The sequence below is a fragment of the Fusarium oxysporum genome, chromosome XII (assembly GCF_013085055.1).
Source record: "Fusarium oxysporum Fo47 chromosome XII, complete sequence".
Lineage (NCBI taxonomy): Eukaryota > Fungi > Ascomycota > Sordariomycetes > Hypocreales > Nectriaceae > Fusarium > Fusarium oxysporum.
The window spans coordinates 2,138,867-2,164,900 of record NC_072851.1 but is presented as its reverse complement, the minus strand read 5'-3'; the positions used below and the strand labels follow the sequence as shown (position 1 = coordinate 2,164,900).

The 26,034-nt window shown below is 48.6% G+C and overlaps 10 protein-coding genes across 10 annotated transcripts; 7 read left to right on the top strand and 3 right to left on the bottom strand.

Annotated features, from left to right (window-relative positions):
• Window positions 1-131: 131 nt before the first annotated feature.
• FOBCDRAFT_150012 (uncharacterized protein) lies at window positions 132-2,033 on the top strand (the record flags this gene model as incomplete). The annotated part of the gene is made up of 1 exon (XM_031194155.2): window positions 132-2,033. One exon carries the CDS (start codon window positions 132-134, stop codon window positions 2,031-2,033), a length of 1,902 nt encoding a protein of 633 aa, XP_031030776.2.
• Window positions 2,034-2,090: 57 nt separating this feature from the next.
• Window positions 2,091-3,765, bottom strand: FOBCDRAFT_254773 (uncharacterized protein; the record flags this gene model as incomplete). Its single annotated transcript, XM_059611146.1, has 4 exons — window positions 2,091-3,046; window positions 3,099-3,230; window positions 3,297-3,706; window positions 3,740-3,765. 4 exons carry the CDS (start codon window positions 3,763-3,765, stop codon window positions 2,091-2,093), a joined length of 1,524 nt encoding a protein of 507 aa, XP_059466461.1.
• A 1,106-nt stretch (window positions 3,766-4,871) lies between these two features.
• On the top strand, window positions 4,872-6,433 carry FOBCDRAFT_246266 (glycoside hydrolase superfamily; the record flags this gene model as incomplete). The annotated part of the gene is made up of 2 exons (XM_031194153.2): window positions 4,872-6,246; window positions 6,297-6,433. 2 exons carry the CDS (start codon window positions 4,872-4,874, stop codon window positions 6,431-6,433), a joined length of 1,512 nt encoding a protein of 503 aa, XP_031030774.2.
• Window positions 6,434-7,375: 942 nt separating this feature from the next.
• On the top strand, window positions 7,376-9,183 carry FOBCDRAFT_282719 (general substrate transporter; the record flags this gene model as incomplete). Its single annotated transcript, XM_054707929.2, has 4 exons — window positions 7,376-7,614; window positions 7,667-8,697; window positions 8,756-9,008; window positions 9,060-9,183. The coding sequence occupies 4 exons, from the start codon at window positions 7,376-7,378 to the stop codon at window positions 9,181-9,183; spliced, it is 1,647 nt and encodes a 548-aa protein (XP_054563904.2).
• Window positions 9,184-10,957: 1,774 nt separating this feature from the next.
• FOBCDRAFT_282718 (uncharacterized protein) lies at window positions 10,958-12,240 on the top strand (the record flags this gene model as incomplete). The annotated part of the gene is made up of 2 exons (XM_059611622.1): window positions 10,958-11,396; window positions 11,498-12,240. 2 exons carry the CDS (start codon window positions 10,958-10,960, stop codon window positions 12,238-12,240), a joined length of 1,182 nt encoding a protein of 393 aa, XP_059468242.1.
• A 1,819-nt stretch (window positions 12,241-14,059) lies between these two features.
• FOBCDRAFT_149364 (general substrate transporter) lies at window positions 14,060-15,648 on the top strand (the record flags this gene model as incomplete). Its single annotated transcript, XM_059608313.1, has 2 exons — window positions 14,060-14,225; window positions 14,303-15,648. The coding sequence occupies 2 exons, from the start codon at window positions 14,060-14,062 to the stop codon at window positions 15,646-15,648; spliced, it is 1,512 nt and encodes a 503-aa protein (XP_059468241.1).
• Window positions 15,649-16,565: 917 nt separating this feature from the next.
• FOBCDRAFT_325129 (uncharacterized protein) lies at window positions 16,566-17,441 on the top strand. The gene has a single exon (XM_054707928.2). It carries the CDS (start codon window positions 16,601-16,603, stop codon window positions 17,354-17,356), a length of 756 nt encoding a protein of 251 aa, XP_054563903.1. The 5' UTR covers window positions 16,566-16,600; the 3' UTR covers window positions 17,357-17,441.
• Window positions 17,442-17,517: 76 nt separating this feature from the next.
• Window positions 17,518-20,824, bottom strand: FOBCDRAFT_150590 (uncharacterized protein; the record flags this gene model as incomplete). Its single annotated transcript, XM_059608350.1, has 3 exons — window positions 17,518-17,602; window positions 17,960-18,085; window positions 18,129-20,824. The coding sequence occupies 3 exons, from the start codon at window positions 20,822-20,824 to the stop codon at window positions 17,518-17,520; spliced, it is 2,907 nt and encodes a 968-aa protein (XP_059466460.1).
• A 607-nt stretch (window positions 20,825-21,431) lies between these two features.
• FOBCDRAFT_149795 (Pyruvate/Phosphoenolpyruvate kinase-like domain-containing protein) lies at window positions 21,432-22,581 on the bottom strand (the record flags this gene model as incomplete). Its single annotated transcript, XM_031194143.2, has 3 exons — window positions 21,432-21,982; window positions 22,036-22,091; window positions 22,148-22,581. 3 exons carry the CDS (start codon window positions 22,579-22,581, stop codon window positions 21,432-21,434), a joined length of 1,041 nt encoding a protein of 346 aa, XP_031030764.2.
• Window positions 22,582-23,135: 554 nt separating this feature from the next.
• Window positions 23,136-25,487, top strand: FOBCDRAFT_193880 (uncharacterized protein; the record flags this gene model as incomplete). The annotated part of the gene is made up of 4 exons (XM_059608762.1): window positions 23,136-23,222; window positions 23,414-23,691; window positions 23,741-24,636; window positions 24,687-25,487. The coding sequence occupies 4 exons, from the start codon at window positions 23,136-23,138 to the stop codon at window positions 25,469-25,471; spliced, it is 2,046 nt and encodes a 681-aa protein (XP_059466459.1). The 3' UTR covers window positions 25,472-25,487.
• Window positions 25,488-26,034: the final 547 nt, after the last annotated feature.

Sequence of the window (26,034 nt, the reverse complement as noted above, 5' to 3'; positions counted from 1 at the left end):
TACAAAATTGGCTGAGCTTCCAGCCAAGACAGCGACTATAAAGTCAGTGACTCAGAAGCCCTTTCTGCAGTTGGTACAAGTCAATAAGCATTACTTCGACTCGCATTGGTCGCACTCAACACTCTCAAGACATGCCGATCTTTCCAATCTCCCTCATAGCATTGGGTGCCACTCTGTTGGCACCCACTGTTTCAGGACAATACTCGCCTCATTTTCCGGAACCCCCCAATCCGGAACCCATCGAGGTTGTCGAGCTCCCCTTGCCTCCTGTAGTTTCAAGCAATGCTACAGGTGCCTGTACCCCCGAGATCAATCCTCGTGGTACCGGTTGCATCGGTGTAGATACTGGAGGAGAGCAAGATTTCCAATCAGGAGACTTCACGCCCGATGGGAAGCACATCGTGGTCAATGTTGTTTTCATTGGTGCCCCGGCAGCTCCAGACCCTGCGAGCATCTATGATGGCGAACAGTTGATCCTTATTACCACGGATGGTACCAACTTCCCCAACGGTGATCCGTGGAAGTGTATCACCTGTGGTGTTCCGTCAAAGAATGCTCCCTGGCTTGATCCCCAGAGAGATTATCCTCACGTCTTTCGAAGTGGTGATAAGGCGCTGTGGGGTCATAACATTGTCTCCTGTGCTGGAAAACCGTTGGCCAGCAATGATTGTACTCCGAACAATACTCGCATCTATCCCATTCACTGGACTGTGACCGCCGATGGGACTGGAAAAGGTGGCTCCCCTCGAGAGATGCGCCTTCATCCCGACGATGAGCACATGGGCTGGAGCTCCTTCACCAATACTGGAGGCCAGTATACCTACTTTGGCCGCCTGAAATTCAACGCCAACCCAAAGGTTGGGGAGCCTCTTGTTCCTCGCTACGACCTGGTTGATGTGAACATTCTCGTCGACAAAAATGGCAAACCACCCATGTACGTCGAAGGCGAAAAGTTGATCGTCAACCATGATGCAATCACACCCGGCGAACTTCGTGGTTTCAGTGGCTCGGGCGATGAGATTCTCTACATCGGATCTCCCGTGGAAGCCAACAACATCGATGTCATGGCCGTCCACCTTACCACTGGGGCTATCCGTCGCCTTACTAGTCATCCCGACTATACTGACCCAATTACCATGTCGCACGATAATCAATGGATCGTCGCTATGGACACGCGTGTTGTAGGTCGCCAGATGTTTATGTCTGGTATGAGATGGATCCCTCCTGTTATCGATTACCTCGTTGTAGCCATCGCTTCGTCAACGCGCAATAACGGACCGCGAAGATTCTTCCAGCCAATCCTGATTAGTCACAATGGAGATAGTGGAAACTATTTCGGTCAGCAGGTCAATGCGGACGGCGACGGAAGCGATGGGAGCGTCAATGATGCCAACTGGAATGGCAGAGCTGATCCAGCCGTTTCTCCTGACAGCACCATGATTGTATACTGGCAAGCTCTTGTCGTTTCTCCTTCTTGCGGTGGTGCCAATCCTCTTCCATGCCCAGTTTCTACTGCCCAAGGAGGTCGCAATTACCGCGCCATGCTTGCTCGTCGTACCTCTCTGAAGCCTTCAAAGCCAGCACGTGTCTTCAAAGCTCCCAACTTTATCCCTTGGGCGAAACCGTTCCCCGCTGGTAGTACAACACCAAAGCATTATGAGATCCCAGCCGGCAACTATACACTAGAGGGTCAACTGTCAGGCGTTGCCGAGGTTGCCTTCATTGAAGACCCCGACACTGGTGCCATCCAAACTATCTCGGCTTCCTATAGCAACTATTCCGATCACGCAGGCTACATCATTGACGGATATGAAAAGGTTTCCAAGTGGAAGTTACTTCCCAACGTTTGGAAAGACCGAGTGGAATGGTTCTCCAACATCACGCAAACTGGAGTAGTGGAAGGTACTAAAGTCACAAGTCAAGACGGGTTTGAACTAGAGATAGATGTCTCGGTTAACATCATGGAGACGAACGGAACATTGACAACGGTGCTTGATGGAATCAAGTACGTGCAACCTGCTGCTGGAACCTAGCTTGAATAGAGTCACTTCTTCTACTCGGACAATAAATGAGCCTTAGTTCAAGTAGGATCAAATATCCAAGAGATCCCTCAGTGGGTCAAACTCATCCAGCGCGCGATGGCCATACGTCCAAATTGCATCCCTATCGTTGATGTCCTGGGTAAAGCCCAATAAAAATCGAATCATCCAAGCGTCTAAACGAAATGAGTCATCCTTGCTCCGGAGACAGGCATTATGGAAATGCTGTAGCCGGCTGATCGACATATGATTCATTGGCCAATAGTTATTCATTGATGAAATCATCTCAAAGTTTCTTTCCAACCGTGTCTTAGCAGCGAGGATCTCGTCGTCGTCTATTCCAAAAAGAAGTGTATGGATCTGAACCGTAGAGGCAAGGCATAGAATATGGCCAGCAAGCGGATACAAAACAGCCGTGTCTGGTCGCCGTTTCGCTTCGTAGATGAGATCACACAAGTTTGTTGCGTGCTGTTTACATCGCTGGGCAAATCCTTGTGTAGCATTGTCGTCTTGGTCCTGTTCTTGAGCAGATTGAAGGTGCTGGTAGAATAAGAGTTGGCCGGCGTGATTATAATTGATATGCAGTGTTATAAAAATAGCACTGAAGCCCTCCTCAGCCCAGTATATCACATTTTCCTCGGAATAACGAAGTCTTGGAGGTAGGTTGTCGGCCCACTCATCAAGGGCATGTCGAAGTCGATGATCGAATTCTACACTCATCGGATGATCCTCCTGTTCATCCACTACTCGTGAGTTGAGAAATACAATGATATCGTAAAGTAAGAGGTTAAGCCGGATCATCTGGGCGACTAAAGACTGAGGATCGAAGGTGCAAGTAGGTGATGCGCAAAGCGACGAGTTAGGCGACGTCGTTGATAAATCATAGCTCAATGAGGCAAATTGACGCTCATCCATGGGCAGCGGGATGGTGTTTCGTGGTTTTATAAACCTGGGAAGAGATTGAGTTGCGCTTGACCATGTCTCAGTTGTAATGAGAGACCACCATACTAGATAACAGAGTAAGCACCTCACTTTCGTTTCAGAGTAAGCTCAGTTTACCTCTCCTATTGATTTCCTGCTCCAGAAGAGACTCGGTTGGTAGGTTTGGAAGGTCTAACAGCATGGCCATCCGAGAAGCAATTGCGTGATATACCGACTCGGTCCTAGAATCTCCCTCGACAGATGCATTTGCTGCGAGCAACATGCAAGCTTGGATACTAATCAATGAAGTATCCTCCAGGTCGAGCAACCTCTTACTTTCATCTCGATATGGCCGTCCTCTGTCCCACGGCGTAATGGACGTAAAGATGGGATGTGTCGAATAGCGCGCCGACAGACCTGCCACACCAAAGAACAGAATTTTTGGGATAGAAGAGTCTTTTATCTGAGCCATGAACGTTGCGCGATGGAAGATGTTATGAAACGTGATGTGCATGTACCGAAAATAGAGACTCGCCAACTCCTCGGCCAGAGCGGCGTCAGGCACGACTAGTGACGAGACACGACGAGGACGGCCATCTTCTGTCTGGTTTCCAAGTGACTCGTAATGTTTTTCCAAAGTGTCGGGGGCAGGGTCGTCTGTGACTCCAACACAGTCGAGGCCTCTCTTGATGCAGAAATTGCAACTTAGTCCTGGTCGAGAGCGATCGCACTTTTTCCGCCGATCACTAGAGTTTTAAATGTGAGAGCGTATCCTCGACAAGTGGAGAGCACTGCATACCGGCATGCTATACACGCTGATAACGGTCTCATTGATATGACATCAATTGGTTATGTGCCATGAGTTGGAAGATGAGGAACTGCTCTAATCAAGTTTTACCTCATTTTGGGTCCGACCCCGCTTTTCATTCAATATACATATATAGAGAAGAATATTTTAAGCCCAAGATAAATATTAAACGTATTGTAGAACCAAGACATTTTAATAATTTATATATTAAGTACTTCAACATATTCCTTTTAAATTCATAAAGCTCATGAAGCATAGTGGTTGCGGTTTGCAAGCCATGACTTGTTGCATGAAGATCAGCATCAACAGAGAGTGGCCGTTGGGGACAAAGACGCGTCTTACAATGGCGAATTGGCCAGAGGGATAATGACCAGAAATTAAGCAACTAGCCTATCTCTTCAAAGACAGATAACTTGAGACCAGGCAGTAACCATTAGGGAATTCTGGTAATAAAATAGAGTATAGGGTAGTATGCCAACAATGTTAACATCGACGCTTTGCTGGGAACTAGATTTACCGGGAATTACCTGTAGCTTCATGCATTTTAGACTGCCCTTATAATAAGAAGAACCAAATATCTTGACATACCCTTATTGTGATGTAATGTAATTATTGTCTTGCTGTGCTGTTAAGGAGCGCATCTCAATATCACTATGGCGTCGTTAACCAATTAGATTCATCAGTTGACAGAGGACCCGCTTCTTATCCCTGTGGGGAATTCTTATGTACTCGGCCCATCCATTGTAATCCGAAAGGTTTTCCGATGCAAAGCTGATTAAAATGGTGCACTAACGGGTGGGGCAGTATCTTGTCATTTCGAGATCCGCCAGGTTCTCCGACGAAGGTCCTACATACCCCATGGGGCCCAAAGCTTCATCAATGATTGCCACAATAGATAGAGCATTAATCGTGAGGGATTTTGTTTCGAATTCGCTTGCTCAAGCGAGGAAATGGATATTCTACTGTCATGTTGGCGGCGGGGCTTGCGAACGTCCAAGCCATGACAGGAAACGCATCTTGGCTTAGAGCTGTTTAAAACTACCCCCAGTCAACATCGTTTCCTCTCATAAATTCGTCACCTTCTTTCTTACCACCCAATTACAATGTCGAAAGAGGCTTCTATGTTCCAGGCTGGTGACTTGGTCACCAGTTCAGGTACAACCGACGATTTGACCGTTCAAGAGCTCCCACTACCCAAAGACTTTCGATGGGGTACTGCCACTGCAGCATATCAAGTCGAAGGTGGCGTAAACCAAGATGGCAAAGGTCGATCCATCTGGGATGCCTACACACATCTAGAGCCCCCGCGAACAAACAATGGGGAAACCGGTGATATAGCATGCGACCACTACAATCGAGTCCCCGAGGACATCGACCTCATGAAGGCGTGCGGCGTCGACGTTTATCGCTTCTCTCTATCGTGGACACGAATCATTCCCCTTGGAGGTCGAAACGATCCTATAAATGAGAAGGGAATAGCTTTCTACAACGATCTCATCGACCGGTTGTTGGCGCGCGGGATAGAGCCCGTGGTGACACTGTATCATTGGGATGCACCCCAGACTCTTTACGATCGTTACAAGGCTTTTCTCAACACCGAGGAGTTCACTGCCGACTTTTACAACTATGCGCGATTATGCTTTGATCGATTTGGTGATCGTGTTAAGAAATGGATCACGTATAACGAGCCCTATATCATCTCCATCTTTGGCCATGTCAACGGAACACTTGCCCCGGGACATCGTGCAGAAGACGGTTTCGACACAAAGAATGAGCCGTGGCGCGTCGGTCATACGCTGATTGTCTCGCATGCTGTTGCTATTCAGCTCTATGTAAAAGAGTTCAAGCGTGCGCAACAAGGAGAGATCTCCATCGTGCTGAACAGCCATTTCTACGAGCCATATTCTGATGCACAAGCCGACATTGATGCTGCGCAACGACGGCTTGAGTTCTATGTTGGATGGTTTGGCGATCCCATCTTCCTCGGCCAAGACTATCCTGTCTCGATGCGAAACTATCTGGGCGACAGACTACCCCATTTCAGCATTGCCGAGCGCGAACTTCTCCGCGAGACAGCTCCTCTCAATACATTCTATGGCATGAACCACTACTCGACAAAATTCGCCCGTGCGCTCCCTGACCCTCCCTCCGAAGACGACTGGACAGGCAACATCGAGGAGGGAGCTGTGAATGGGGCCGGCCAGGAAATAGGACCTGTATCTCAGTTTGGATGGCTTCGCGTCGCACCCAATGGCTTCCGCAAGTTGTTGAACTGGGTGTGGAATCGATACCATCTGCCTATTATCGTCACGGAAAACGGATGCCCATGCCCTGGAGAGCAAGATCTCAAGGTAGCGATCGACGACAAGTTTCGCGAGCGGTATTTCGGTCTATACCTGGATGCTATATCGCGAGCTATATACGACGATGGCATTCCCGTCAAGGGCTACTACGTGTGGACTCTCATGGATAATTTTGGTATGCCTCTCTTCTGTTAATTACTTACGCGATACACTAACATATCATAGAATGGTCGGCTGGATATCAACCAAAATTCGGTATTGTTCACGTCAACTTTGAAAACGGCTTGACACGCACGCCCAAGAACTCGGCAACGTACCTACGCGAGACCTTCCAGCGAAGAAGACAGGGCTATAAGAATTGAGATAGATACATTTGCATATGTAGACTCCTTTGCAATAGAACGTAGTAGAAATACAAAGACTATCAAGCTGTCCTCAACTCACCAGCGAGGCCCAGTTCGTGACTAAAGGGTGCTACAAAATGGCTCCATAATTTGCAGCCCATGCCTATCATACTCTCACCAACAAGCAAGTTGTTGTCGGAGAGCTCCGTTGGCTGCATAGCGAAAAACTGTAGTAAGGCGTATCTCGTATCTTGTACATCCTGCAGATACCGAGTGACCAACAATTGTCACAACAATTGCGGCTGAAGTCAAGCGTGGCGACGCAACAGTCCATGATCCACATCCTCGGGTTCGGGGTAGTATTACCTCGAGCCTTGCCGAATCGACCTTTGTGGCGTTCAAAACGACGTGGTTGTTTCCATGTGCTACCCCAAAGGCTACGAGGAAAACTCGTCGGAATTCGATTCAGTCCAGACTTTCCTTTCACGGGAGTTGTCAAGTTAGATCGTGTGATGTTCTGAGCTAATTTAACCTCTATTCCCGAGCCATCAACTCAATTCCAAAACGTCCAGCCAATCGCTTTAATGCAAAACCCTCAAAGTGGTCAGATTCGGCTAACACATGGACTTAATAAGCCGTCGGAAAACTTTGTCGGAAAACTCGTCGGGCGTGCAGCATTATGGGGTCATTGAAATCTGTCCAGTCACAACCCCTGGCCATGTACCCCAGGCGAGGAGACTGCGGGGTATGAGTGCACTAAACGTTGGATACGCGGGTTCTCGCTTGTTAGTCTCGTTGACCCCGTGGGGAGCGAGGATCGAATTCCGATGCTATTACACAGCAAAGGATTCTTATATGAGATGTCCCAAGTACGGTCATCAATCAAATCAGCTCTGGATCAATCCAACTGTGTATTTTCTCTTATATCTTTTACACCAAAAGCAGTGACGCCGAATCACTATGGCTCCTCCTAGCGACTCCAAGACGCCTATCGACAATCCTACTCGGGTTGATTCCCATGATCATGTTGAAACTGCACTCAAGCATGATGACCTTGCTGCCGAGGCCGTCGCACAGGGTCAAGCCCTCTCAGGATATGAGAACTTGACATTTTGGGAGACTGTTCGAACTTTCAAGATGGCCTCACTCGTCTGCTTGCTCTCTGCCTTTAGTGCTGGAGCTGATGGTTACCAAATTGCGTATGTATCATACCTACCCCGTTATCCTAGCACTCGACTGATGCGACTTTAGTATGCAAGCAAGCATTATTGCCAACAAAGGCTTTGTCCAACAGTTTGCCACGGCGGTCAACGAACAAGGTGAAAAGTTCCTCGCCTCCAACATCATCGCTACTTGGAGTGCTGGCCAGAACGTAGGCCAGGTCCTCGGTCAAATCGGAATCTCCTTTGTAGTTGCGCGATTCGGTCGCAAGATTGCTATGTACACTCTCTGGACCATCCTCATGAGCAGTGTCTTGGCTGAATCACTCGCCCGAACCTGGCCGGTCTGGTTTGGTGCTAAGATGCTTGCTGGTACTGGCGTCGGTTGCCTCCAAGCTACTCTACTGGGTTACATTACTGAAGTCAGCCCAACAAGAATCCGTGGTGGCATGTTGATGCTTTACAGCTTCTGGTGGACTGTGGGTTCTTTTTGCACCCATGTGGCTCTCCTACGACTGAACAAGACCGATCCCTTCAACTGGCTTACACCTGTATATACGCAGTGGGGACATATCGGAGTCATGGCTATCATCTACGTCTTGCTTCCCGAATCGCCTTCCTGGTGTGTCACCGTCGGACAAGAAGAGAGGGCCAAGAAGAATATCAGGTTTCTCTACCGTGGAGTCGAAAACTTTGATGTCGATCGCCACTATGAACTCCTCGCCCTGAACGTCGAACACGAAAAGGCTTTGGCGGCCGAGCAACGAAACGAAAGCTGGCTGGCTATCTTTAAGGGCACCGACGGCCGCCGTACCATCACCGCCATGTGGACCCTTGTTGCGCAGCAGTTCCTGGGTCTTGCCCTCTTTGGTAGCTTTGGTACCTACTTCTTCCAGCAGGCTGGCCTGGCCGACCCCTTCCAGATCAAGGCCATCACTACGTCCCTGCAGATAATCGTCGTTATCCTGGCTGTCTTTGGAGTCGATAGATTTGGTCGTCGCCGCATGGCCTGCTGCGCTACGTCCTTGATGTGGATCTCTTGCCTGATCGTTGGTATTATAGGAGTTGCTCCTCAAAGTGGTGCAAGCACTTATGTGTTTGTTTTGTTTGCGTGCTTCTGGAGTGAGTCTTAAATGGTCTATCACCATCAATCACAATAAGTTAACATTTGTTTCTCTAGACATTGGTATCTCGGCCAATGGAGCTGCGGGCTGGGGCTACACCGGCGAAATATCCTCGCAACGACTTCGACCATACACGTCTGGCTTCGCAGCCTCTGCCAACTCCATCAGCGGCCTTATTATGTCTGTTCTTACACCATATATGGTCAATGCCAATAAGTGGGATTGGAAGCTCAAGACTGGCTTTTTCTATGCTGGCGTTGGTCTTCCATGGGTTATAGGCACATGGCTGTTGGTGCCCGAGACGGCTCGGTAAGCCACGTTGAATACCTTGACATCCTGACAAAACTGATTCGTTTCTAGTCGATCCCCTGCCGAGCTTGACGAGCTTTTTGAGCGTAAGATCAAGGCCTGGAGATTCCATACTACTGAGACTGCTACGCAGCGTCTAATGCAGAGTGAAAATGCGGAAACTTCTGAGAAGTGACTAGTGTTAAGGACTAAAGAGACTAATATAATTAGGGGTTCTAAAGCTAAATGTGAAAGTTAAGCTTCAATAACTTTATTTTATTCTATTTATAGTCCGCGCAAAAATCAGACCACAGGAATCACACTCTAGATCTCTCTTGCCTCTAGTTCTCAGACATCTAGTCCCACATGCCAGATAAAAGCCGCTCTTGCATATTATCTAGCCGAAAATTATACGCATTTCAATCCATTGACCAGGCAAGAAGCACAAATCCTAGGCCTTAACTAGGTTAATTTTGCGGCCAGTGGCTTACTTATATAACATAAACTCGCCGCTTTTGATCTTTTAAAGACCAGAAGGGACGTTTTCGAAATTAGACTTAAAGATAGCTCAGAGAGCATCAGCAGAGCACACGAATTCGAGTAAACACTTAACACTGAAATTGCATGTCGTTAACAGCGTTACAGGGGATAAGATATTGCCTCTACCGCGAGATGTGCTTGAAAATGAGGGAATCTAAGGAATTGGTCAGCTTTGCGAAGAAATCTGGGTGATTAGAAGTCCCTAAGGTTTTTAAAAAAGCTGTTAAAAAAGGCGTGTAGTACGGCAAAAGCTATGCCTTGAGATTGATGGAGTGGAAATAGATGAGGATAATGAAGAAAGTGATTCCGAAGAAGTAGAATCGTTTAAAGATGAAGAAGTTATATTTATGGATAACATTATAGTTAGATAGGGCGAATTCGTTATGCTACAGGATAAATAATTTATTATATTTCTTGTAATAGTATTTTAGTGTTTTTGCTATATGTAACTGGAGTCAGTAATCTGGTTAAATTATGCAACTAAGCGTATGAAATAAGTGACTTCTTATTTTGGTGCAAATAGATGGAGGAGTGAGATACTTTGCTTTTCCCAGTCACGGAGCTTGCGGAGTGATTCAAAGCTTGGGGCCAGGTTCTAGGCCCTACCCAAGTACCATATCCATGTGCAGGGTCGAAAAGCGTAGAATCTGAGCGTGATTATCCGGGAAATCGTCGGAGTGGCTCGACGTTGGCATGGACGAAAAGTAGACAACCCGGCGGGATTCTGATGGTCCTTTGTACAGTATGTTAGGCCTTCAAATAAAATGTAACCTGACCCCTGACCTAATAGCGCCGCGCTAAAAATTACATACAAATCAAACCTAATCAGGCCTTATCACAATTACAATATCTGATAGATGTCACCATCCATCTCACCGCCAGACTCAGCCGCCGCCATGGCGTTCGCCTCTTTTTCAACGCTCCTATAATGCTCATAGCGTGAACAGTTCGAAAAAGCCATCGGATTTCTATTGGTCTTTTCCCATAGATATTACCTAACCATCAGGGAACTCAGTGTATATTATCGCAGGCTCCATTTTGCATTGCTAATTCGTTAACGTGACCTCAGCATCCGTCATCCCTGAAACAGCCAACTACGTCGCTGCCTAGCGGTTCAATCACGGCTGGATGCGTTGTCCTGGAAGACTACACGTTGAGGCTGATGAAATGTCGCTAGGCGAATAGGCAGGCTCCTGAGCCGGGCGTAATGCAGGCAGGAGAAAAGCCTCAAGTTTGGCTTCAGCCAATCCAACCGGAGCAGTAGCTCCAGATTGCGCCGCAGATTAACGGAGAGATCCAAATTTGCAATTCATACCAGGTGTTAAATCACTGGTACTCAGCTGCACGGTATGTGACACGTCTATAAAGCGAGCGTAGAACCCAACATCTTTATGAGGCTTTGTCGCCACCAGTCTTCCCTCACAGTCATTATGAATTGTAATTTTAAGCCAAACTCTACTGTTATCCCAGGTGTAAAGTTCGGGCAATTCGTCGATGGGATCAACTGCCCGCCCACTTACTTGCGGCCAGACCCCGGGGGAACTCTGGTTCCATGGCTTTACGCCTTATTCCTGTTATTCTTCCACCTGCCTGCATGCATCATACGTGCTTTAAGATGGGAGTCTGCCCAATACCTCGCTCTTGGTCTGGCACTGTTCAGCGTTGCCCTATGTATCCAGTCCTACCTGAGCACCGGGCTTGATGCAGGGGAAGTCTTGGTTTGGATGCCATTGACCCTTATGCTGGATATTGGCGCCATGATGCAGATAGTAGTGCTTATCATCGAGGAGCACACTCTGCGGAGGCTGGGCGGCGCTATAGCGGCGTTCTTGAGGCCGATATGGGTTGCAATTGCCGTTTGTGGGCATAGTGTATCGGGGCCTGAACGGCCACAACAGAATATACAGATGCCAGGCATGCTTATCACCATATACTATTGTCCTTCCTAGTAGCACTAATATATATTATAGAACTGCCACCGCCACGGGGGGATCAACTCGATGTGGGGATCGTCGGGGGGCCGGTTATTCCTAACCGCCTACCAACCCCTCCACCGCGCTGCCACGACGGTGCCGATCAGAAAGCAGAAAACAATCTTTTGGCACATTCATTTGTCTGTTTAGCGGCCTTTACGCTTTTCTTAGCCCTGGTTATCTTGCAGATATACGGCCTTGTCGCTGCTGTAAGAGCCACAGGCGAAGCAGATATTGCAAACCTCACGGTTAAATGGTGCTCGCCGTCCTTCCGCGATTTTGCAATCGCGGTTACTACTGGTAACTGTGAAAAATACAATGTTACTAGCAGCAGCAGTAACGGCATTGGCTGTATTAGCCTACCTGCACGACAGCAGCGAGATTGGTTAACCGGCACGATCGTCGGTCTAGGAGCCGCCCTAGTTCTTCAAGCTATTGACATGGTTCTTATGAGATGCGCCAGAGACAGGCGATGTAGGGGCGTCGAAATGCAGAGGCCGTGGTTTACGATGTTCGGAGGCACATTGATGTTGGTGATTCTTGTCGCGTTTGGCGTCTTTAATGCTGCACGTCTACCAGCAGGCGTTACGGATGCCGTCTGGATATACCACAAGGAACCTCGAGCCACTGTTGGGAGAGTTTGTCAAGCGAAGCTGCAGGCACCGGGGCTGAGAGGTATGATTATTGGTTGGACGGACGCAGTGTTCTCTGGGTGGGGTGATGTTTACTACGGTGCCTAAAAGTTTAACCCTACTCTTCTATTATCCATTGTAGTATATGTACCCGTTGACCTATGTAGGGCGAGGGCCCTAGGCAAGCCAACCTAGCAAGCTATGGATGAAGTTTACTCCGCTTGGGAGGATTAACCTCAGAGGGCCAAGTACGTTCGCTAAGCTATAGACTTCTAAGCTTTTGCTCGAGTCTCCTTGAAGCCCCACGCTCTTACTCATCCGCTGATATGTCTACATCTGTTGCTGATCAACCTGGGTTCTACATGCCGATGGGGCCACTGGCTGGGGCGGTCGACCACACGAGAAGTCGGATCCTCATGTTATCACACGCCTTCGAGGTATCCTGGAACCCAGTACTTCAGATGCAGATCACGAGAAGAGCCTCGAGTTAGATGATGATACAACTTGGTTCGGCGTTGTTCGCGACCCGTCCCAACAACAGGTCTTTCAAGACTACGGGAAATTCGCTGCCCTTATGAGCGAGAGTCAGAGCGAGGAGTCTGAGGATCGTTTCCCGCAACTAGTCTCCTTTATTGGCCAGACAGGTAAATCTTGTCTTAGCCCTGATACCATTTGAGCCAAGTATCAGACCAATCTAATGTATATCTATTAGGTACCGGGATGAGGACGTTGATTAAAATTCTAATCGAGCGCGCTCAAGCTGAAAGTAGAATTTAGCTGCCCTGACCTGTTATCTCTTCTGCTAATGACCGGTTGGCAACTAGGGTTCACCTTTATGGAGAACCTTCATCTTTTCATTCAACGACTCCCATGCTCTTTGCTGACTGCGAGGGCCTGAATGGTGGTGAAAGAATCCCTCGGGCACTGAAGCATTGCACATTCTCCAGAGCTGATGTCTCAGGTATCAGGCCTACTTTACGGCCTCTGTTTCATGTTGAGTCTAAAGCTAAGCTAAAAAGGTCTCTCTTCGATTGCCAATGACCAATTCGGCACTTCCATTATTATATTATACTTTTCCCCGTCTTATATTCAATGCAGAGTGAGAACGCGGAAGCTTGGAAGAAATGATGGGTGTGAAAAGATGTAAGATGAAAATTTCGGGGGCTAGGAAAAGTTGTCAAGGTGGATGAACTGTTGTACTTCAACATAAAGGAATTAGTCAACGCAATCTTAGCATGTAACTGTGCTCCTGGAGAATCAAGATGTACAGCACTTTAAACGGCTATACGGCTCGACACGTGCCTTAATGACTAAATCCGTGGGCATTGCATACCATCGTAGCATATCATTTGCCCGGCGCGGTCGGCCACCACCTCGATTGGAACAGATAGCCCCGCATAGTGCGCGTAATGATGGAAGTTAAAGGTAAGCACTTTTCCTAATGGAATGACATGAGTCGAGAATTATCTGAGGTATAAAGTTGGTTTGACTTTTGACTTGGATAAGTATATAACCTCCCTATGGTAACAGACTTTTTGTACATCTGGGTTGTTGCCGTATTAGCCGGGACCACGCGGCACTCACCAAAGCGGCAATAACGGCATATGGGGTACATAGTATCCCCAATTAATGCCAACTGCGGGGTACAGCGTCAGATTCAGTTCTCCGGGTTTTGCCTTTTCATTATGGGGTCTCCGCGGACCTGGGGTAATGCTGTTATATACCAATGTAGCCCTGCGCTCTATTCTTGCATCGGTGTAGGCTGCTCTGAGAGCTTGATAAGCAGGAAACAGATCACAGAGATCTTGTTTCTTCGCCTTGCTTATAAGCACCGCCCATAAATTGACTCTTGTCGCTTATTCCTGTCTAGTTTCCTTTCTTATCTCTAAGCAAATTGTCTCTCTAGACTATCTTCAACTGTACTACTATGTCTTACTTCGGTCTTCGGGGAAAGCCTCTCAGCACCTTACTGAGTATAGTCGCAGCGACGGCCTTTGCTCTCCAAGGCTATGATCAAGCCGTTATGAACGGTCTGTTGACCCTGGATACCTTTAAGCACCAGTTTCCTCAGATCAAAAACTCAAATATCGAAGGTTAGCACGCTTCGACTATCAGTCAGGCTTCCCCTTTACTCCTATGGCTGCTGACCGGCCTTCTTATTTTCTTTCAGGTACTGCCGTGGCTATTTATGAAGTTGGCTGCGCGATCGGAGCCCTGTCTTGTGCCTTTCTTGGCGATATTCTTGGTCGCCGTCGTACAATATTCATTGCAGGCTGCATCGTGATTGCTGGTGTCACGATACAGAGCAGTTCATTCTCCCTTGGACAGCTCATTGCTTCCAGAGTCATCACAGGTCTCGGGGTGGGTGCATTGACTGCTACGATCCCCATGTGGGTGTCTGAGTGCTCCAGTGCCAAGGAACGTGGTCGCCGTGTTCTGCTGCAAGGGTTCTTTGCCATTGGCGGAATTGTAGTTGCGTCGTGGATGGAGTTTGGCCTATATTTCGTCAAAAACGACCAAGTCAACTTTCGCTTCCCTATCGCCTTCCAAGGCATATTCGCCATCATCATCACCTCATTCGTCATGTTTCTACCCGAGTCTCCTCGCTGGCTCATTAAACAAGATCGCTTCGAGGAAGCGATTCTGGTCATGGCTGCCCTCGAGGACCTCCCCGATGACTCCGTGGTCATCAGCGAGGAGCTTTCCCTCATCCGCGACGCCTATATCGAGGAGCAGAACCAGAAGGTATCTATCTTCACCATGGGACCCGAGCGCCAGTTTCATCGCGCTGTTCTCGCTGTTGGCCTCGCCATCCTCGCTCAGATGTCTGGGATAAACATTGTCACCTTTTATTCCACAACCATCTTCCAGCAGCAGCTCAACTACTCGCCTACAGAGTCTCGCATCTTCTCTGCATGCTTGCAAGTCTGGCAATTCATCGCTGCTGGCTTTGCTCTTGTGCTTATTGACAGGTTTGGCCGCCGCAAGTTACTCATGGCTGGTGCTTTGGGCATGTGTGTTGCGCAGACTTCGCTAGCAGGTCTCATGTCTGACCTAACTAACAAGTCTGCGAGTGAAGCTGCTATCTTCTTTTACTTTGTAGCTATGTTCTTCTTCCCCGTCGGCCTCTTCCTTCTCCCCTTTATGTATGCTGCCGAAATATCACCCCTAAGCATCCGCGCCCAGATTACCGCCATTAGTGCCTGCGCCAACTGGCTATTCAACTTCCTTGTTGCTGAAGTTTCCCCTCATGCCTTGAAGAACATTGGATACAGATACTACATTGTATATGCCTGTATCACTCTCTTTACCTTTATCGTTATCTTGCTCTTTTATCCGGAAACCAAGGGTCGTACTTTGGAGGAGATTGATGATATTTTTATCCAGTCAAAGAGCATCTGGGACCCAGTCAAGATTGAGAGGAATTTGCCAAAAGATGCTGTGGCATTGGCTGAACGAATCCGCAATGCACATGACAATGAGAAACATGATGCAATTCATGCTGAGAATATATAAGTAAGCTAAGCTTAGTATTAAATTAATACTGGGCTAAAGTAAATTATCAGGGCTAGACAGCAGTGCGATCGGGGTGACGGAGCTCGCCATTGCTGTACTTGGCATCCTGTTCCCATGGAATTTTCATGAAACAGTTGCAGAACGGTTTCCATGTATTAAGAGGTCTCGGTGAATCTTGGCCAAATCTCACCGCGTCTTATTTAGTAAAACACTCCAACAGTCTCTATATAAAATATCAGCCTCTGTAATAGACAATGCATACTCCTAGTACTTACCTTACGCTGCATAACACGGGTTACTCGATTATTGCCCTGATCCGCTGATGTAACTTCGGCCTCTTGAAGAAAAGCCCTTTTCTACCACTCACGCCATTAAATAGAAGTGCGAGCCTCCTAAGGTTAATGTTGTCAGGTAAGCCTAGAGCCATTTCATCTCAGAAACTATGTGTTTTGTAACCAATTGGTTTGAAATCTTCAATACCATTCGGCCCTCCAGCGCTAGCATGACTTCGGTAACATGGGTTCTTTGTATTCACCTGGTAAGGGGTCTTGGGATAAGCCAATTCATGAACATGTGAACGAGTTGGACTTCCTCAATGTCCTCAACTGCGAGTTTGATAAGGTGATGAAAAGGGAAATAGGGATAAGGGGATATTCTACTATCATTTTTGCCGGATTAATTACTGACTTTCTAGCTTCTGCGTCTCGGGCTGGCAGACTTTCGGTTGTTTTACTGGATACGTAAACCATCGGATGGCACTTGGAGCTATTTCTTTCATCCTTGCAGCGCATCTAGCAGCTTATAATATGGCTGCTCTTCCATTCTGTTTGCTGCCTGCAGGCTCGTCATGTGACTGTGCCCAGTTAAAATTGCCAGAATCCTCTATGCAATCTCCGCCAACTCAACTCAAGCAAATCTATAAACACTTTAACCCACCCACAGTTTACTTACAATGGTCAGACTCAAGTCTTCTGCACTGAAGCACTATGTTGTCAACTTTGCGGATCACACAGGTCGGCCAGCGAAGATGATCTGGAGCCACCCGCCAAGAAACATCCTAATACCACTGCCAAGCCTATCTCTCTATTTCGTCCATCCAGAATTTTCTGTAGATGATCTGGAAATGAGGCAATTCTTAACAGATATTCGGAACGGGGAGGGTGATCCCATTCGATTCGAAATGTTCCATATCCCTGGGGCCAGTGATGCCGACTGCGCCCAGCATTACCGGGACGAACTCAAGGCTCGCGACGATGTATTTGAGCACGTTAGAGAGGCTGAAATGGCTTATGAAAATTGGGAGGACAAGGGAAAGGATGTCCAATACGCAGCTGAACAAGAGCCCCATGGCAAGCTCCCTGGCCTTATTTCATCACAAAAGGGCGCATATCTTGGCTACCATGGCGTTATATACGTGTACAAGGATCCTGTATCGAAACACGAAGGCGAAGAGCAATCCGTTGAAGTCATTGAGTTCGATCCAGCATTGACGGCAGATGACTATGATCTTGGTGAACTGGAAATGAGGGGACCGCAGCCCCCGTTCAAAATCACACGGATGTCGGCTAAGAGGAAGTCTAAGGTTTTACGGTATGAGGATCAAGGGGTTTGGCTGTGGTTTTTCGACCATAGGGCTTGGGATTGGTGGGATCCAACCACAACTGCCACTAGCCAGGCTCGGCACATGGGATTGTCGTCATGGCAGTAAAGTCAAGTTAAGGTATGCAAGAAATACACTCATAGTGTCCATGACAACACCAAATACTGCATCCGACAACTACCAAGATATATCTGCACTCCCTCTGCTACTGAAAGAATCAGTACCATTGCCATGGCCAGCCCTACTGCCTCCCTTGATTTTAGGTGCCGTTAGATGTCGAAATACTCCTTTCCCAAGCTTGCTATATAACGGAAGAACACCGCCAGACTCGACCAGAGCTTCCTCAACTTCAGACTGCATATAGTGAAAGGTTATATCTGAGCCTTCAATATGGATTGTCTTGTTATCCTTGTTGATGGTGATGACTGAGTCTTCCCGCGCAAGCTCGTAAAACCTGGGCTCTTGAATCTTTATGCTGAATAATCCCATATTCAGTTGATTTCTCTCATCTGGATATGTTAGCCATTGTTCTTTTTGCTTGCAAGGCAGAACGTACAGATGAACGCGAAACCTTTCGCTATTACTGCCTCTACACCTGCTCCCTGTAGGGCTCTCACTGCGTCTTCGCGTGAAGATCCACTGCCAAAGCCGTGTTCGGCAACACGGTGTCGTGTTAGTGTCCGCCAGACTGATGCGTAATAAGAGACTTACATTATTGTTGAACCGTTCGTGACCTTGTCCCTGAACTCTGGGCGGAAGTACTGGAAGCAGTGGCTTCCCAGATCAGCATTGTCAACTCCTGGCATGAACTCAGCAGGGATGATTGCATCACTGTCGCTGTCAGTCCAGGTCGTTCGAATTGAGATCTCGTTTAACTTACGTATCAACATTTTCTCCAAATCGCTGCACCTTTGATCGAATGATCCTCGGAGTAGTTGCTCTAACATGAGACTCGCTGCTGCTGAGGAGTACGGATACAGAGTTCGATGACATCTCGGGTCTCGGTTCGCTAATCCTTAATACTGGTTGGGGCCCACTGGATCTCCCTCCACTGACAAGCCTCTCAAGCTTCGCACTATCCAACTGATCAAGCAGGAACTTGGGATCCGTGACAACCATGTCAAAGCTTGAGGCAGCTACAGCAGCCGCGCAAGTAATGTTGCCGAAACTTCCTTTCCCCATTCTGTTTCTGAAGTTACGGTTTTGAGAGGACAGCCAAACCTCTCCTTCGCCAGCGACATCAACATCATTGATCCCAACACAGTAGGAGCAGCCAGGTGCGCCAACCTCAAAGCCAGCTTGTCTATAAATATCCAACAGACCATGCTTGTCGAGGTTCTTAATGATGATTAAGCTTCCTGGCGTGACGCGGCGTTTTCCGTGTCGAGATGGCCGCATACCCGCGTACAACCCAGCCTCAAGCACCAAAGCGCCGACGATGAGGTCCTCTTCGGTTGTTGTGCAGGCACCGATGAAGCATCCATCAAGCTTCATACCGGCCTTTTCATGAATTGGAACAACATCATCGGGATTCGGATGCAGCGCCATGGTCAAGCGGACTTCTGAGAGATCAATAGTCTTGACATCGACATATTGAGCGTCTGGGTCTGCACGGAAGAAAAGGCCACCTTCGCGATGCTCGGGGAGTTTTCGACGTGAGATCCAAGCTGAAGTCTCTTCATCAGCCTCGAAGCAAGTACCCATACCCCCAAACTCGGTTGTCATGTTTGCAATGGCGAAACGAGCATCCATAGATAACTCCTTGAGACCGGGGCCGCCATACTCAACAGCTCGCTGAAATGCAATAGTGTTGCGTTTAAAGAGACCCAGGATATGTAGAATGACATCTTTGCCACCAACTCGAAAAGGAAGTTTTCCGACGAAATTGATCCTGCAAACTTCAGGCACGCGGAACCAGGTCTCACCAGTGACCATGGGCATGACGACATCAGCTGCTCCAAACCCGACAGCGAAAGAGCCCATACTCCCAGCTGAACAGGTGTGTGAGTCACTTCCAACAACGACGCGACCAGGTTGAGCACGTTCACGAGTGAAATCAGTGTGCATAATGCTCGTATTGGCGGGAAGAAAGTCGATGATCTTGGCCTCTCGTCTGAAGCGCTCTGCTTTGGCGATGAGACCCTTTTGACGAGGCTGATGGTTTGTGCGTGGGTCCACGGTATGGTCTACTGCAAGCCAGAGACGATCGTTACGGAATGGACGAGGTCGTCCCATCTGGTTGTAAGTCTTCTCCATGCCGCCCCAGAGGAGTTCGGATGTGAGCGTCCAATCGACCTTGACGCAGATCATATCTCCTGTCTCGACATATGGCTTGGTCAGACCAATGCCAGCATGCGTCAAGATCTTCTCAATGACTCCCATAGGTCGGGCGCTTGTGCTGCTTTGTGGTGATAATGGTGTCGAGATAGATACCGGGAAAGATGCAGTGTCGGCTGAGTTCAGAGCCTCCAAGTAGTAGTCAAAATTATGTAAAAGGGTATCCATGAACACCTTTGGTGAAGCTGTACCACCTAGGTCAGTCGTCCTCGTGTCAGATCCAACTTGATCAATGGGATCGAGAGTTCGCCGAACAGCTTTTGATAAGGCCGTAGCTTCAGCCTTCAAACCAAGAGACGTCTCAAGCATCAACCCAACTGATTGGACGATACCAAGGGGGTTTACTTCGCCATCTCTTGGTTTGAGGTTGAATGGCTCAAAGACACCAGGTGCCTTGCCTTTGCCATAAATAGTGGATACAGCGGCTGATGACAAGATATCTGGCGACTTGAGTATGCCACTAGCTTGATCTGAGAGGATATCACCAAACATGTTTTCCGTCAGGATTATTCCGTTGATCTTTTGGGGATCTGATGATAAGATCATAGCTGCGTTGTCAACCAGAACATGGTCCAACTGAACCTGAGGGTACTCATTGCTGAAGACCTCCGTGACAACAGATCTCCATAATCGTGAAGTCGCCATGACATTTGCCTTGTCGACCGAGTGAACTCGCTTTGGTGGGTTGAAATGCATAGCATATGTGCCAGCTAGCCTTGCCAATCTCTCAATGGTTGAGCGAGAGTAGCTAGTGGTGTCGTATGATTCACCATCCTCTCCCGCTTCTTGCTTCTCTCCATAGTAAGCACCACCCGTCAAGTCTCGGAAGAACGTGATATCAAGACCTTCGACTGACTCTGGCTTATAAGAGCTGAGTGGTGTAAGCGAGTCAGACGGAAACTTGACAGGTCTAATATTGGCGAAGAGTCCGAGTTCTCGTCGAAGTGCCAGCAATCCGTTTTCCGGCTCAATGCCGTACTTTGAATCACCGCAGGCACACACGATGGAAGCATCGGATTGGCGGCATGCTTCCAGTGTGGAGGTCGGCAGGGCGCTCAGATGCCCAGCTGCTAACGCCACGCCTCCGAAATCGTGTCGGGATATTTGGAATGCGACATCTGGCCTAACGTGTTCGATCAAATGCAAGATTTGTTCAGCGCATGATGCAAGTTGCGAGCCGTGTGCGTCTCCTGGTAGGAGACCTATTCGGAATGATAATTGATCTTTAATGAGAGGCATGTTCAGGGTTTAGAGTTGCTTGGTTGGACAGATCAGTCAACATCACAAGATTCGCAATTAAATAGCCCAAGGGCCACTTCAATGAGTAGAAGAAGCTTCCGACATCGGAACCTCAACCGAGGATACAGGATTCCAAAACAAGCCCAGCTCGTAGTGAGGTTGACCTTTGCCATCCCCCTCAGTTGCTTGTAACATGGCGGTCCGCCCTTACCCGGTCTTAGCGCCATTCCCCATGTTGCACCACAACGGCCCCGGCCGGCAACATCACAGCTCCACCTTATGATTGGTGATCGGCAGAAATGCTCCTTGCAGTGGCTGGGACGCGGGGCGATGTACGTTCAGCGAATATGTAGGCTCTGTTCAATGGAGGCGATAAGCAATGATGGTTGGTGAAATGTTGAGCCAAGTCGCCTTCACTATCATAAGGTCAGCAACAGGGTAGTTCGAGATACTTTGCTATCTGCTGATTCTATCGTTCTACGTACTCACAGAACAAATTATGCGGGACGATGGAAGCTTCTTTCACTTAGAATAACTGATACTGTCTTTTTAATTGAGTCGGTTTCCTCTACTGTATCCATGATTAACGTGGCTCCAACCCGACTATCTAATCCTTCCACTGGTGTCCGTTGGCTCCATTAGCCCGTCCTTCATATTGATACCTCTCCTCAATCTCAAAGTACTTATTGAATCCAACACCCTCACAAACCTCGTCATACGATAGAACAACAGGAGGCTTCCCAACCGTCATAGAACCCTTGATGTTCTCCAGTGTCTCCCTTATACTCTTCAGCTTAGCAGCAACGAGAGTCCAAGGATAGCAGACAATGCTATAGCCGAGTTCGGCGAGATCCTTGGCGGAGAGGTTCTGTGTTTTGCCACCCTCAATGATGTTGGCAACCACTGGGAAGTCGAGGTCCTTACGAAGACGTTCCATGGACTCGCGATCAGGGAGTGCTTCAACAAATACGGCATCAACACCAATCTCGATGGCCTTGCGTGCCCTGGTAAGTGCCTCGTCGTATCCGTGAATCAGACTGTCCGTGCGGGCGAGGATCCAGATGTCCAGGCCTTCGTTTCTAGCGTCGACAGCGGCTTGCCAGCGAGCATAGGCTTCGCTTCGGGACACCACACTTTTCCCAGCAGTGTGACCACAGCCTGTTCACTTGAGGTTAGTACAATGCTCTTGTTGAGAGGGTGTCTTGACGTACGCTTTGGCCACGATTGGTCCTCGAGCATGATCCCAGCAGCTCCAGCCTGTGCAAATCTGTTCATCGAGTCAGTTGCCACCTCATTTCATCCTTCAATCGGATCATGACATACCCTTGGACCGTTCGGCGAACATTCATCGGACTTCCATAACCAGTATCGCCATCTACCAGAATAGGAACATTTACCTCCCTGGCTACCTCTTGGATCTTGTTGACAACCTCTCCAAAAGCAATATACCCTGTATCAGGCAGTCCAAATGCAGACGCCATAGGGTACCCAGCCAGAAAGACAACAGGAAATCCAGCCTCCTCGCATAAACGAGAACTCAAGGCATCATAGCTGCAGACATTGGCGAGAATCTTGGAGGGATCCCCGTGCGCCTCTTGCACCATGGCTCTGAGCTTGGAAGCTTGCAGGGAGGGTCTTGCCCCCCGACAGTTGGTGTATTCAACCGTCACTCCTTTTCCATTGGGCTTGATGGCGGGATACTCGCTTGCCTCGAAGTGGAAAGGGTAGGGTTTGGTGTTGACGATGGACTTGGACATGTTGGCGACTTTACTGAATTGTGACTTGTGAAGTTGAATATGTTTGACTGGTGAATCCTTTCTTACTCTGTTGTTTGTTGTTCTGTTTTCCCAGTCGATTAAACTATCATTCATGTTTTATACACGATTTCCCCTCTCCCCTCAACGATGGCTTCTGTTCAGATTGCCGATGACCGGTGCCGACTCGGCAGTCCGGGCCATCACTGTATGTAATTGTAACATGTATTTAGGTCTGGCAGGTCCTCCTTAGTTATCGGGGTTACAGGCCTGCGAGCAGTCATTGTTGCGTCGCGGGCTGACACATCTAGGGCGGCCCGTTGAGATACCGGACTAGGCCGGATACAAGCGGACCGACACGGATACTACCGGCCCCGAAATGATTATCCCCTCGTCAGCCACTTCCCAACCCCAGACCATCAACAATCATCCTCCCCGGCTCAATTCAGCAATTCGTTGCATTTTCTCCGCTTATCACTTTCACTCTCTCACAGACCGTCCATCCGCAATGGAGAGCCCGGATCATTCCAGCAGTACCCGACAGTTCAAACGCAGCTATGTCGCATGCGTCTCGTGCCGAGCACGCAAATCAAGATGCATCATCAAAGACAACCCTCCCTGCGCTAAATGTGCCAGGGAACATCGTGAGTGTCGGTTTGATCGCCGGCCCAGGGCTCCCAAGCACCGCGATGCCCCGAAATGGACTCGTGGGAATGTTGTGGACGCCGCGCCCGCCACTCAAACCGTTCAGGCAGCGAATCCATCCCCCTCAGAAGATCTTGGCTTTAATTCGTCGCCAAATAATACTAATCATCCACTGTACAATCGGGTGCAGTCGACAATAGTCACTGGGACTAATGATGCACTGGATTTTCTGTCAACCGCTGCAGGACAGCATAGCATTGCTGGTTCAGCACCATCCCAAGGCCATCCTTCAGCCAGCCACGTTCAGTCCGACGGTCCCAAAGTCGTATCTGGTGGGTCTAATGGAGTCGGGTTCACCATCACAACCCTTTCAGAGCCAGATGATGCTTGTCTAGATATGTGGGACAAGTGTCGCTTCGTCCGTCAGGGCTGGTTTACGGCCCAAGAAGCTGTCACATACATCGACCTGTGAGTCCACTGCTCTCTGTACGCTCGATTCACGCACTAACCATAATAGCTTCTTCGAAAAGCTTGCTCCACTATCCCCTGTCGTCCTTGACCAATTCCGCAGCCATGCATCTCATGAACATCTCGTTTACAGGGAAGCCATGCTATGCTGCACCCTGCTTATGATCTCATCCCGATTCTTCACACTGCCAGGTGCAGGCGGTACATCCAGAAGTCACTACGTCCACCAGCGCCTCTGGAGTCACTGTGAAGTCCTTATTCGACGCATCGTGCTAGGCCAGGAGAAAACATCTACCTCCCAAACAAGAACGATCGGTACCATAGAGAGCCTGATTCTGATATCCGATTGGCACCCTCGTGCTTTACATCTCCCTCCTGAAACAGACGGCTGGGATGGTCTACTTGTCACGCCTGGATATGATCGAGTCAATCGCAAGCATATCAACAACGAAGTTCCTCTTATTCGCTGGCGAGAAGATGTCTTTGAGCCCGCCAAGAGGGCAAACAGAATGTCATGGATGCTCCTGGGTATGGCCAACAACTTGGCGTATGAACTCGGAATATTCTCAGGTCAGCTGGGAGATGCAAACCAGGCTGCAAGTGGTGAGGTGCTTCGTGGCCGTCGAGCTCAAAAGCTCCTCTACAATTATCTGACCCAGACTGCCACTAGACTTGGCTACCCTTCTGTGTTTCCAGAAGGCATTTCTGTGATTGCATCTCGCCTGTCCATGCAAGAAACAGTTGAACCGATTGACCAGTCCTGGATATCTTATATGGATCTCAGTCTAGAACTTACCCAACTATCGCGTACAGCATCTTCGATGTTCTTTCATTCGGCAACCCACCTCCAAACACAAGTACTGGGAGATCACTACGTAGATCTCCTTGAACACTTTTCTTTGTCTCTCTCAAAATGGCAAGAAAAGTTTGACAACATGAGCCAAGGTATTCCCTCTCTAGCTTCAGACCCGTTCATCAACTAATGTAGTCACAAGACATCGCCTCGTCTCTGAGAGATACCCTGTCAGTCGAGTTCCATCATCTCAAAGCATGTACAGGCGCCATCTCCATACAAGCTGTAGTATCAAGGGCCTCCTCAGCTGGCTTCACAGCCGCCGCCACGAACCCTGACGAAGCATTATCGGCGTTTATAACTCCCAAAGACGCCAAGTTCTTACAAGATGTCATCACTGACACCAAAAAGGTGTTGCATATCGCAACTATGAGTGGTTTTCGGGAGCATCTCCCCTACGCCCCAGCCCGTGTCAAGATTAGCGTCATTAGTTCCTCTGTATTTCTTCTCAAGGCTCTCAGCGTTGGCTCCACCCATACCGACGTAAACGACGCTTTATACACTTTAGATCAATGCACATCGATACTCAAAGACTGCCCTGCGGATGATATGGACTTTGCGTTGAGATATGCAGATCTCATCGAGAAGCATACCGCACAATTTCGGGCTCACCTTACCCAGTCCAGAGGTCTAGGCTCTAGTAATCACAGCGGGCGGGCTTCAATTCCTAGGAATGTGGCTCAAGGAGATACTGGCATTGATGGTCCAAACTCATTCTTGTCTGGCCTGGATTCTCAACAGCTTGGAGAGGATGGGGCAATGATGAACTTTGACATGGGAGATACATGGGTATCTCTTCCATTTGATTCGAGCATAGCTCCCTTTGGCGAAGGATGTGATCAAGTTGCTCTTGGACTGGATATCGACGCTCTAAACTTCTTGTGGAGTTTGCCCGAGCTGGTGCAGGGAGAGACAGGCTTTGCTTAAACTAGACAACATTGATTAACATTTGCCTTTGTTTCTAATTAGTAGTGGGCCTTGACTATCTCGTGTGCTTTTCCAGAGCTCAAGGTTCGCTTAGGTACTTCAATAGCCTTGTGGCGGCATTCGATGGTCTCGCATGGCGTGAGGCCCGTCATTCATGAGTGTCCGCCGACGTTCCAGATCATTAGTCCCCGGTTACCATGACGGTCCGGAGGCATCCGCTTCTATCCGGCGTGCGAGGGCGGCAAGGCGTGGCTGGCCGAGACAGCCAAATGGAAAAGATTAACCGAAATTGTGATCCGTGAATCCTTTTGCAACGATCCTGACTTAATGAAAAGGCATATGATATGACAGCTCTAAGGGTCCAGCTGGGCATTTCCTGTTCAAAGATCAAAGAGGTTTTGGAGGTAGGGGTTATCGGATTGGAACATTTGGGACTCTCGTGAAGGCGAATACAGACAGTAGTAGTGACATAATTTACCAAGATGCTTAGCCACATTGACCAGCAAAACGCCCTCAACAGCCAAGTAGCCACTACAACGCTAAGGCTGAACCTTGTTTTCAGA